Source organism: Gasterosteus aculeatus, chromosome 2 (assembly GCF_964276395.1).
Source record: "Gasterosteus aculeatus chromosome 2, fGasAcu3.hap1.1, whole genome shotgun sequence".
Classification (NCBI taxonomy): domain Eukaryota; kingdom Metazoa; phylum Chordata; class Actinopteri; order Perciformes; family Gasterosteidae; genus Gasterosteus; species Gasterosteus aculeatus.
The window spans coordinates 11,167,655-11,179,529 of record NC_135689.1 but is presented as its reverse complement, the minus strand read 5'-3'; the positions used below and the strand labels follow the sequence as shown (position 1 = coordinate 11,179,529).

The following is an 11,875-nucleotide window of genomic DNA, read 5'->3' as shown; positions in this document are numbered from 1 at the left end:
TAAAATGTAGATCTAGGTTCCCTGCCCTTGATTCACAAGTCATTTACCATGTACCGTGTGTGGAGGATTGTTTTTTGAAAGTCCTTATAGTCATTATTCTGCAACAAAGCCGTAGGATTTTCTCAGGGAGAAAAACCGGCTCTGGTTGCGAAACTTTTGTGGAGGGAGTGGTTTACGAGCAGGACACATTCCTGCCAATTGTTTTCAGCCTTGTCTGAATAGACTTGAAATTGATAGGCGAGTTGCCAAACCTGATATTCCCTCCGTTTTATCTTGTTGATCCAACCTTCTGAACTAGAGAGACAAATGGAGCCAATGTTTTACACAGCATGAGGAAGTGGACACGCTAAGGCATTGTTTCTAGCCAACCATAGATGGCAGCATTAACTTGCCGAGTGTTCCTGCAAGGTGAGGGTGACCGTCGAAATGTCCCCGTGCTGTGTGTCTCATGTAGCCAGAGAGCAATGAGAGTTGCCACAGTCCGGACCGACTGAGAGCGGATGGGCCGTAAAGATGAGCTCTGAGCCTTTGACCCGCGCTGAGGTTTTTGGACGGCTCAGGAGGGAGCTCTATGGAGTGGAACAGTCCAGTCATTCCAGCACGCACATATTCATCATCCTGGGAGCCTCTGTGAGTACAACCTTTCAAACAGCGCCACCTGAATAACCACCGGTTCCCTCTATTCCCAAATTAACACGCATGTGCCTCGATCGCAATTCAACAAAAGATCTGTCGAAACGTTATGCTTCAAATTTTACAGTGAAAACAACAGTTTAAAAAGAGATTTTAAAGTGACAGGGGAGCAATACGATTGACACAAAGAGAATGATTCACGTTGGAATAGTGTGGTAATCAGGAAAAGTAAGCCAGTGATAGAAATGTGCTGCATCTAAACCTTTTTTTGTAAAGCATTGAAGAACAGGAAGATTATGGAGCAAAAACATTGTCAGACCCCTTTGAAATGGAGCCTGGTACAAGTTCCAAAGTCCAGATGTCTTATTTCTTTGTTTGTTCAACCCTTACTTGTCAGGTGATCTCTTTAGATTTTACCTGAAATCTCCTGCAAAAAACGGTGTGTTCTTCGTAACAGATTAACCGCCTCCACATTAATACTTATGTTCATTTTTCTGTTGATTATTTTCAGCCAAAGTGATTATCGATTTCACCATTATATCTCTTATTCTTCACTTGAATATTTTTCACAGGGGGATCTTGCTAAAAAGAAGATCTATCCAACTTTATGGTGAGTGAACTGCTTCTCAAACAGCATGTTTTTGGTCGCTCTGCCTTACGAGGACCATGTTATGCATCACTGTTTTTGACGCTCCCTTAGGTGGTTATTCAGAGATGGCCTGCTCCCAGATGACACATACTTTGTTGGTTTTGCCCGTTCTGAGCTGACCGTGGAAGATATCAAGGCAGCATGTCTGCCTCACATGAAGGTACCAGGCCTGGAGGCTGTCTGGTGCAACATCGTTGATTGTTTGGGCTGTTTTTTCTGGAAACATTGTTTTTGCGTTTCCCCTCAGGTCACCGATGGCGACACTGAGTGTCTCTCAGCATTTTTCAGTAAGAACTCCTACCTGAGCGGCAAACACCTCGACGACACCTCGTTCACCCAACTCGACTGCCATCTGTCGTCTCTGCCTGGGGGAGCTGACGCCCACAGACTCTTCTACCTGGCCCTGCCCGCCACCGTCTACCTGCATGTCAGCACAAACATCAGAGCTCACTGCATGAGTCGCAGGTCAGTGTCGGTTATGGGAACGCGATAGTGCACCTGCTATTAGACCACGTTATTCTGATCAGCTGTGCATGTCAAACAGAGGCTGGAGCAGGGTAATTGTAGAGAAGCCCTTTGGACGAGATCTCCAGAGCTCAGAGGAGCTGTCAGCCCACCTGTCCTCCCTGTTCACAGAGGACCAGATCTACCGCATAGACCACTACCTGGGCAAGGAGATGGTGCAGAACCTCATGGTTCTCAGGTAAACAAAAAACATTCTCAAGCACTGTTCCACTGGTAAGAAAAGAAACATGTCATAGAATACTGGAGTACTCGTTGTTTCGTTCCTCTTGTCCCTTGTTTTGGGGGTTTTATTTTATATGTGTTTTATTCTCCCACGACCAGGTTTGGAAATCGTATTTTCGGACCAATATGGAACAGGAACAGTGTGGCCTGCGTCGTCCTCACTTTCAAAGAGCATTTTGGCACTCAGGGCCGCGGAGGATACTTTGATGACTTTGGTATTATTCGGTGAGAGACAGTACATTCAGATAAAAGAGACGTTACAAGTACCATGTTTTTGTTACACCTGATCCTTTACCATGATTTCTTGTTTCTTAATGTAGAGATGTCATGCAGAATCATCTCCTCCAGATACTCTGTTTGGTCGCCATGGAGAAACCGGCTTCCACCAGCCCAGATGATGTGAGGGATGAGAAGGTAATGATTGAATGTAGTAAATAATAATTTCACTATCGTGTTCATATTATTGTATATTAAGTATCAGAGCTTCCTGTTTTTTGTGTGCTGCAGGTGAAGGTGCTGAAGTGTGTAGCTCCAGTTGTTGGGACGGATGTGGTGCTTGGCCAGTATTTGGGGGACCCTGAGGGCGAAGGCTACTCTAAGCTGGGTTACCGTGACGACCCAACCGTTCCCGAAGGCTCCTGCACGCCGACTTTTGCCACAGCCGTGCTTTATGTCCAGAATGAAAGATGGGACGGTGAGGAAAAACATTTCTTTTCTTGTCCTCACCCTCTGGTCCCCGTCATGTTTTTGCTGCACCCATCCATCATCCCATCAACCCCCTCACCCCCCCCTCGCCCCTTCCCCAGGCGTACCTTTCATTCTCCGCTGCGGCAAAGCTTTGAATGAACGGAAGGCAGAAGTGCGTCTGCAGTTCACTGATGTACCAGGAGACATTTTTGGGGAGCGCTGTCAGAGGAATGAGCTGGTGGTCCGTGTGCAGCCGGACGAAGCTATTTACCTGAAGATGATGACCAAAAGGCCCGGGATCTACTTCAGCCCACAGGAGACTGAGCTGGACCTCACCTACCGGAGCAGATACAAGGTGATGCTCCCAACTCAAAGCCTTTCTGTCAATCAAGTCCCAATTTCAATCATAAAATCTATTTTTGTTTATTTGCTTTTTGAGAACTTTTCCTGTGTTGTTGTTGTTCTTTGATCAAGTGAATCTCTTTGTGTCGTTATAACGTCACTCAATTCTTTATATAAGTTGGTTACACTTTAACAGTAAAATGCTGATCTCAATGCACATAATATACTGTAATGTAAATGCATATGGATATATGGTGTTATTTGATTGATATTCAATTTCTCACATTTGTATTGAAATTTGGGTGGAGGGTTAGAGATGCAAAATACTATTGTGTAATGTTGTCACATTCCATCTGGAGACTGTAAGGTGGAACCTAGGCCTCCAGCCTCTAATGCAACCACAAAGAATCAACTGCCTCGAGTTTAAAAATCAGAAAGATCAACTGCCTCGAGTTTAAAAATCAGAAAGAATTTAACAAGGTACAGGTACTTTTACAGAGTAAATAGCAAAATAGTGTATTATTTTTCCGCATTCTATCTGACTAAACAAGTATGGAAGAAGACTAAAAAAGAAGATTCTGCCTGAGACAAAGGTTTTTGCATCTGGGGGGTTGTCCATTATTTTTACAGCATTATGCGATTGGCCGCACAGCTAACAGTAGCTCCACCCCTTCGTTTATCCACGCCCAGGAATTTCATTACCTTACTCTCTGGTTCCATCTTGTGATCGAACCCGGAGCCTCTCGCTCATCAATAAGACATTCACCTTTGACCTATAGCTTGACAGTTGACACAATATGGGATATAATATAATATATTAACACATTTATCATCTAACTTCTAACACACTCTAATCATAACATGTCTTACATCTTCACATTTCATAACCTCATAAAATAATATTGAACTCATTTTACAATATATAGTCCAAAATCAAATGGTTGCCGTGCCGAGTTTTCTTATCTGTACACCTTCGACGTCCTCTGTTTCCAAACTCGACACAGAAGAAAAAACTCCCTCGGAAACCCGTCAATGGATAAAATAAGGAAGAAATAGGATGGACATTACATCATGGATGTCACGTGTACAGTATTGAATGACTTGCAAAGTATACAATATGTTTAATGAGTATAAGTAATTATTCTACTGTCTAATATGTTTTTGTTTTGTAGAGAGGTGCAATGTTGTGGACTTATCTTGTTTCTTTTCTTCGAATTAAGAAAGATCTTGAATCAAGCAGGTATTTACACCTTATTTTCTTCATATGCCGTCTTCTTCTAGGACGTGAAGCTCCCGGACGCTTACGAGAGGCTGATTCTAGATGTTTTCTGCGGAAATCAGATGCACTTTGTTCGCAGGTGGGTAGCACCATGTGCTGTAATAATGTATTCTAAGTATTTTGTTTTAGTGTGGTGTTTTGTTTTTTAATTTGAAGTACTCTTTGTTCTGTACCAGTGATGAGCTGCGGGAGGCCTGGAGGATCCTCACCCCCCTCCTCCACCAAGTAGAGGGAGAGAGGACACGACCGATCCCTTATACATACGGAAGGTAAAACAGACAGAAATAAATATATAATACAGAAATGTCACTTCCAGTGGATCTCTTCATGCTGTCTTTCTTTTGTGCATCTACAGTCGTGGTCCAGACGAAGCAGATGACCTTATGAAGAGGGTGGGATTCCACTATGAGGGAACATACAAGTGGGTGAAGCCCCACCCAACATGATTCAAACGAATGATTCGAAAATACTAATGGATCACACAAATGTAAATCTGGAAACAACCATAACTGTACATTTTTAACTTTAAAAAATCCATCAATATTCACACATTTAATTAAATGTTTATATTCTTTTATTCAAACCTGCTCTCTGCTATCAGCAGGCCCGTGTTAACAGCCATCACAGCATAATGAAACGTAACACTACATAGGATTTACACTGGGACGTCTGGTCTGTAAGAACACATGACATGAAAGTTTACCTAAAATGTTCTGCTTCACATGAGAATGATTTTCACGTAGGTAAAATTGTATGAAAAATGTATTTAGACTAAACTTAAATCAAGTTTCTAAATGCATGTTAATCCGTAACACTGGTGCTTCCATCACAATGCATGAATGAACTTTGATTTGAACTTTGATTTACTTTTAAATCTGGTGTTTTTTCAACTGCTTGCAGCACACAATTTCTTGTGAACCATGTCAGTCTCTGTCAGGTACTTGGCCCAGCTGGTGGCCTTCTAACTACAAACACACATACCTTTGACAAATAATAGACCATCTGTTCATCCTGCCAGTACTCTGAGGGCCGTGGGAAGTGCAAAAATGTGTTTTACAACATCTCCTCTGGAGACGATTTTATTAGTTCCCTTATGTGTTATTGTATTTGCAGTTTACTATAACATATTATGATCTTTCAGTATGGTACGTAACCCTAACCTTAAAAACAGTCAAAATCAATTCTAGTAGTAGTTCCTACTGCACAATTATTTATGTTGAAGCTGTTGTTGCTTTTACCATATTTCAAATGTACACTAATTTTGTCAACAATAAAGCACAAAATGAGTCAAGTCAATTTTTTATTTGTTTATTTGTATTCATTTTTTTTCTTTCATTTCTTCTAACATTTCCCATGGTTTGATTCTGTTGAAGCTCAAGTGAAAATAAATAAAATTATGAGAATAGAAACTGCATGCATACACCACAGAAAGGTCTGTATTACAAATAAGTCAGCATTTAGCAAGTTTTAAGTAGAACAAGAAGAGTTCAACAAACACACTCATTTAACAATCTATCAATTATTGCATAAGAAAATATATAAAAGTACCTGAAATATTGGGAATTCTCTGCCCCGACAGACAAGGCTGTCTCAGTAAATTCACAAACTATCATTGCCTAACGTGTCTATTGTTGCCTTTCGCTCATCATCCAAAATTTACGTGGGCCTATTCGTATAGCGTGTATCCCCTTTCACACTTTTCATTTCCTCTGGCGCAGTTGTGCACGGCGGCTCCGTCCTCGATGCCCCTGGCGTACAGACGCACCAGCTGGCCGTGGACCCTGAGACGAGTAAACGTGGTTAAAAACGGTGCCGCTGAGAGTCATCTGTGCCACCTCGTGAATGTTATTACATCACCCTGTGACGACACAGAACAGAGCACGCGGGCAGGCGAACTCCCTCACCTGCACAGGATCTCTGTGGCCGTCAGTATCTCTCCGTCACAGTTCCACACTGACACCGCGGGAGCTTTACTGCAGCACAGGCCACACGAGAAGGGCGACGCCGCTTTCTGCTTGTTCGCCGTTTCTCGTCCCGTGCCGCACTCCGCCAGGTGCTGCTGAGATCCACTCCTGCTCACGGTCTCAATGTAGCTCCTCTCTTCTTCATCCAACCCAACACCCGACCCGCCGAACTCCTCGCATGCTCCTTCCTCTTCGTCGGGGGAGAGGGAGAAACGGACGGCCTTCACGCGGTGCACCTCCACAAACGGCAGGTCAAACTAAGAGGAGAAGGGAAACCGGGTCAAGCTGTGTTCGAACCTGCTAACGCGACTTGGTTACCCGGTGGAAGTGCTCATACCTGGTCCTCTGTGCAGGTGTGTCTGTAGAGGAACTTGAGGAATCCCAGCGGGTGGGTGTCCCACACCAGGATGAGGTCGCCTGTTCCATCTGCGAGGTGAGCGGAGGGAGAGAGGCCCAAAGGACTCTTGGGACACGAGCAGGACATACAAGTGAGAGACACACACCTGAACCTGCCCTCGACCCTCACCCACTCGCCTGGAGGGACAGAGAAGAAGAGACATGATGCCACATGAAAGAGAAATCCCTGCACCTGTATGAAACATGCACCTGTTTTTGCACATTCTGCATTCCATCATGCACACTTTTCTACACTTTACTAGATTTACTCCTCAGGCGTTGCTGGAATTGTTGCTCACTGAATATGTTTGTTTTTTCTTTCTCACTGGATCTACAGGTAGTGCATGTTCCTGTGAACTGGATTGAGCGGTGTGGGAGGGATAAAGGGCGCTGGAGAATTTCAGTTCTCAAATAAAACAACCTATAAATTGGCTTCATTTGAAATAAGGTCGCTATAAAGTGTACAGATTGTTTGCTAAATGGGCTTAAATATACACATACAGGTGTGTGTGTGTGTGTGTGTGTGTGTGTGTGTGTGTGTGTGTGATTACCTTCTGAGTCGCTACTGAACTGTCTGAATTGGGAGCTGTACAAGGAGCCTGGATCCGAAGAGTGGGAGAAAAGCCTTTCTGTGCTTTGGGAACACACACTGCAGCTGGACATGAACACATGCAACACAAATACTTTTAATTCTGCTTGAAGGTCTGGCAAATAACAACCGTGTCACCCATTCATAAGAGCATTATAAACCTCTAGCTGACAGCCAGCGGCTTCGGGGAAAAGACTCCGGCATCGCACACACTAATAAGAGACGGGCTCACCTTTCATCTAGATCAAGTTCCTCCAGCCGTGGGTTCTACCCTCCTTGAGGTGCACCCAACACCTTTGAAATTTGAACCATTTCACTGGCGCCTTAATTAATAACGACACTTTCTCTCCTCCTCAACCAGAAAGGTTTCAGGTCTACAAGGTTAAAGTCACTCTTGTTGTTACACGACCTTGGTCCTCACTCATACCAACAGAACCGGGAGTGAGATTAGAAACCAACAACTTTCAACAGGCTTTTTCTGGAAATTCACATTATCTTTAGGGCTTCTTTTTTCCTTTCTGGGGTCAATTCATAAAGGATTAAAGGAAAAGGAAGAGAACAGAAAAAAGCATGCAAAAAGAAAACACTACACTTGACAAATAACCGTATGGAAATAGATAACACTCCCATGTTCCCAGATTGTGGTTGTGTGAAGGATTTAGGTGCTTCACATCACTCGAGTACAATCTGTTGGACACATTTTCATTTTCTTGGTTTTCCTTTCGTCAGAGTTAGTTTTGTGTTTATTATTTTTAGTCTGTGTTTTACCCTGAGAGGCAGCGTGTTTTATCTCTGGGGCTGGAGAGCAGCGGGTCTGCTGGTAGGTACTGAACGACGCCTGCATAGCTTCTGTTGCTCAGGTACACCATTGTGCCTGGACGGAGGAGAGAAAATGGGTTTGCAAAAAAGGCACGATGTGTACACAACACTTTGAACGTATGAAGAACATATACAGGCAATGTTTTTTGTTTTTGTTTTTTCTAGCCACATGAAGTGCTTTTCATCTTCGTCTTTAAGCTGAAAATAAATGGAGAATAAAACGACGTCCTAGCGGTCCTTTCTGTTGCTCTAATAACATTTTGAATCCGCACCTGAATAGTCGTATCGGACCGGTCCCATCCAGCGGTGTTTTTCGCTCTCAGCCAGTACGTCCCCGTAGAAGCCGTAACCCAACAGAGACACGGAGTAGCGCACCAGAGCAGACGCATGATGCACCGAACAGACGTCCAAAGGCTGAGAGTCTCCTGCAAAGGACACGCAAGCTTAACCACGGAGCAGCCAGTCGATCAAATTGTTTTGGTATTTTTGAGAATTGGATTTTTTTTTTTTGTGTGTACGAAACATTCTGATTAAAATCCTCACCGATAATGATGTGCAAAGCGGAAGTAACGGGGTCGATCACTCCGACTGTGGCGTAACACACACAGTCTGTGGAGCCTACGTTAGACACAGCAGATCAGAGAGAAGAGGGTGAGTGTGCCGCCGCTCGACCGTCTGCTCATTAACTCCTAATACCAGCGTCCTTACCCGCAGGGATGATGCCAATGTGGAGCGGACAAGGCTGCAAAGTGACAGTTGGGTCGTTCTCACAAAGGCCTGCCTCTTGTTGCGTCCGGCCAATCAAACCGTGGAGTATTTCGCTGAACATGCCATCCCCACCCACACACACCACACTGGTATAAACAAACACAAGGGTTCAGTTGTGAGAGCACCTCCCACAGAGCTTAGCCCTCACAAAGCTCTCATACCACAGTGATTACATAGTGGCTCTTACCCGTCAAAGCCTGTCAGGTCTTTCTTCAGGAGGTGGTCTCTGGCCTGGTTGGCCCGCTCAGTCACTGAAAAAATAAATGTTATAATGACAGGTGCCTTTTATTCATCCTGTCTTAAATGAAGTGAAGGCTGACTATGAGACAAGTTGTGGTTCTTTACCTACTACATGAGAGCTGATACCAGCTAGCTCAAACAGAGGGGCCACCAGTGAATGGTAGATCTTTCTTCCTTTCTTCTTCCCTCCAAATGGGTTGATAAATACCAATAGCCGGTTTGGACGCACTGGACCTGAGACATACATTTGGAATATTACAGATTGTTGAGAGCCAGTGGAAAACTTTGACGAATACCGGTCCATACTGTGAGTTTTTAGAGCCGTTCTTAGGTGTTTTGTCCACTGGTCCCTGAGCACCCGGCTGAGGCAGCTGAACTGGGTCCGGCCCAGTCTCCATAGTAACCCACTAGAGTTCCCACTGCTGCTACGCTTCACGTAGAAAACTGGAGGCAAACAAGAGATGAGGGGAAACAAAACCACGGTGTGAGATCACTCCATCAGCCACACATCCGACTGAACCACAACGCCAGTATTCTGTGCACTGGCGTTTCGGCGTCGACTGTGGACTCGGTATTTGGGACACCGGAGTCTCGCGAATGAACTGACCTGTGAAGTCTTTGTCCGTGTCCTCGATAGACTTGTGGGGCAGGATCTCCACGCGGCCCTCCTCCACCCCAAACACCTCCGCCACAGGCACCGAAACTGTTATCACAGAGACAGATACACACAGCATTAAACTGCATTCAATACAATGTATTGTGTATAATATTCACGCAGTCAATATCCACGTTGTGTCACGCGGCGTTAGAAAAAGCACAGTTGTCCCTGATAAAACGAATGGTGTCTGTTACCCATCAAGCGGATTCAGTTTAAGAGTTCTGATGTTATCCATGCTGCTTCATCTAAAGAGCTGCGCCATTATCGATTCTGTTAATTACACCTGATAATAATCGGGATAGCAGGTACATGTCAAACATCACTGGGTCTTCTTTGGGACAACATTTGCATGACAGTGTCTAAAAAAACAATGTTACCAAAGCATCCGTTTTTAAATAAAAAGTATGTCGTGGTGTTAGTAGTAAACACACATAACGTGTGATTGCTATTTAATGCAGGATGATGTGCAGGATCAATGACTTCAGGGTGAATTTCTGCTATTGCTGCACTGTGCACGTGACCTGACGTGAAGGCGTTTTCCTGCAGGTGGGCGGGGCCCCTCGACGCGCGCCTCCATCAGCTGGTCGCGTTCACGTAAGTGCCGTTTAACTCGTCCTTCTCGTTTTCTGTTGACAATTATTGCCCTAATGAAGCCGGCCTGTAATTCTCCCAGATTATACGGTGTCACGCATGTTTTGTTCGCGGCGTTTGCGAGGCGACTCACGCACGCGTTTTTTTGTTTCGTCATCATCCAGTTATGCCGGTTCCGTGACCTGTTGGGGCTTTTAACGAGTGTTGATGTGGGCCTATTATAACCCTCCCCACCTCCCCCCTCAGGAGCGTGCGCGTAAATGTCATCCTTAAACATACACGACCACGGGACTTTTGGAGACTGAAGAGCCACCTACTTGTTGTCTTGTCGCGGTTCGTCTTATCGACCTCGGTCCAGTTGAAGTGCCAGCCCGTCAGGACCGCGCGGTATCTTTTACTCCCGACCCACACACTGGACTCCAGCCGCGGATCCGTCTCCTCCATCGGAGAAAAGCGTCCCTCCCCTCTTTCTCTCGCTCTCTCTCTTCCTCCCTTCCTCCAGTTCCACAGAGAAAACTTTCACAGTCGCATTTCACAGGCGTAACTTTTGCATCTCCTCGTAAATACGCGCAAGGTCGACCGACTCGATGTCTAAATCGGGATTCCCTTAAATGTTCCTCTGGACGGATCCGGCGGTGCCTCTCTTGAAAGATCTCTCTCTTCAGGCCATGGCTCCGTGTGAGAAACGTTGACGACGCCGCCTGCACCTCGGCCGGTCTCTGCTCCTGTTCGTTTCCTCCCCGGTGACACCTGCTTCATTTGCATGTCGCACCGCCAGCGCGTGCACGCTGCTGAAGCACGAGCCTCACCTGTCGGCCCCGGTGAGGGCTCCTTATAGAATTAAGTCATTTCATGAGGCAAAAGTCATTTTTTAGGGGTGAAAAGAGGGAATCTGGTTAAGGCAACTAAAATGCAATACCAGGAAATGTCCGGATTCATAGGCTAGGTGTTATGTAAAGTGAGATTATACGTTCATTTGTAAAAATTCAAAAAGTAACTTGTTATAAAGGTGCACACTTGACATTTAACTGGGAAATGATATAGGACAGGAAAAGCTAGAAAATAAACCCTGTAGGAAAACCTGTCACTCAATAAAGTGTATCTTAATTTAAAGTTGCACAGTACCTGAAAAGGAATTTCAAAATGATATGTAGGACTTAAATTCCTCCAATGGGGTTTTCATTTTCTATAAAGCTTTATTTCGGAATAGTACAGTGTATTTTTAATGTGTCAGCATTATTTATTTTGAAACTCCTCCTTATGTAAAAAGGAATCAACGTCTATTTGAATAGTTTTGCACATTTCCATGTAATTTGTTAAGACACAACATATAGTAGAATTTATTTGAACGCTCATAAGGAAATCCACACCAGGGCGTGCAGGTTTTTGTAGTTTACGTGGCCCCCTTTGCTAAAAACATACAGGGTTTGGATTTATCGATCTAAATTCATTGTCATTTAATAATCAGCATTCAGAGACCTAAAAAAGACGTATTAGAATACGATAAATATTG

The 11,875-nt window shown here is 44.5% G+C and overlaps 2 protein-coding genes across 3 annotated transcripts; one reads left to right on the top strand and one right to left on the bottom strand.

Annotated features, from left to right (window-relative positions):
• The first annotated feature begins 179 nt into the window (after nucleotides 1-179).
• Nucleotides 180-5,633, top strand: LOC120829099 (glucose-6-phosphate 1-dehydrogenase). Of its 2 annotated transcripts, XM_040192928.2 has the most exons (12): nucleotides 180-630; nucleotides 1,206-1,243; nucleotides 1,334-1,442; nucleotides 1,530-1,747; nucleotides 1,827-1,985; nucleotides 2,129-2,254; nucleotides 2,350-2,443; nucleotides 2,537-2,723; nucleotides 2,836-3,071; nucleotides 4,340-4,416; nucleotides 4,514-4,606; nucleotides 4,693-5,633. In XM_040192928.2, exons 1-12 carry the CDS (start codon nucleotides 514-516, stop codon nucleotides 4,781-4,783), a joined length of 1,545 nt encoding a protein of 514 aa, XP_040048862.2. In that variant the 5' UTR covers nucleotides 180-513; the 3' UTR covers nucleotides 4,784-5,633. The 2 variants fall into 2 exon arrangements, with proteins under 2 accessions (XP_040048862.2, XP_077948422.1); XM_078092296.1 differs by having other exon boundaries at nucleotides 297-630; nucleotides 1,334-1,747.
• Nucleotides 5,630-11,177, bottom strand: LOC120829095 (ceramide kinase). Its single transcript, XM_040192920.2, has 13 exons — nucleotides 10,680-11,177; nucleotides 9,721-9,816; nucleotides 9,420-9,557; nucleotides 9,219-9,347; nucleotides 9,061-9,124; nucleotides 8,814-8,959; nucleotides 8,649-8,723; nucleotides 8,378-8,530; nucleotides 8,055-8,160; nucleotides 7,249-7,352; nucleotides 6,639-6,835; nucleotides 6,242-6,558; nucleotides 5,630-6,118 (listed from the first exon to the last, which is right to left on the bottom strand). The coding sequence occupies exons 1-13, from the start codon at nucleotides 10,804-10,806 to the stop codon at nucleotides 6,004-6,006; spliced, it is 1,767 nt and encodes a 588-aa protein (XP_040048854.2). The 5' UTR covers nucleotides 10,807-11,177; the 3' UTR covers nucleotides 5,630-6,003.
• Nucleotides 11,178-11,875: the final 698 nt, after the last annotated feature.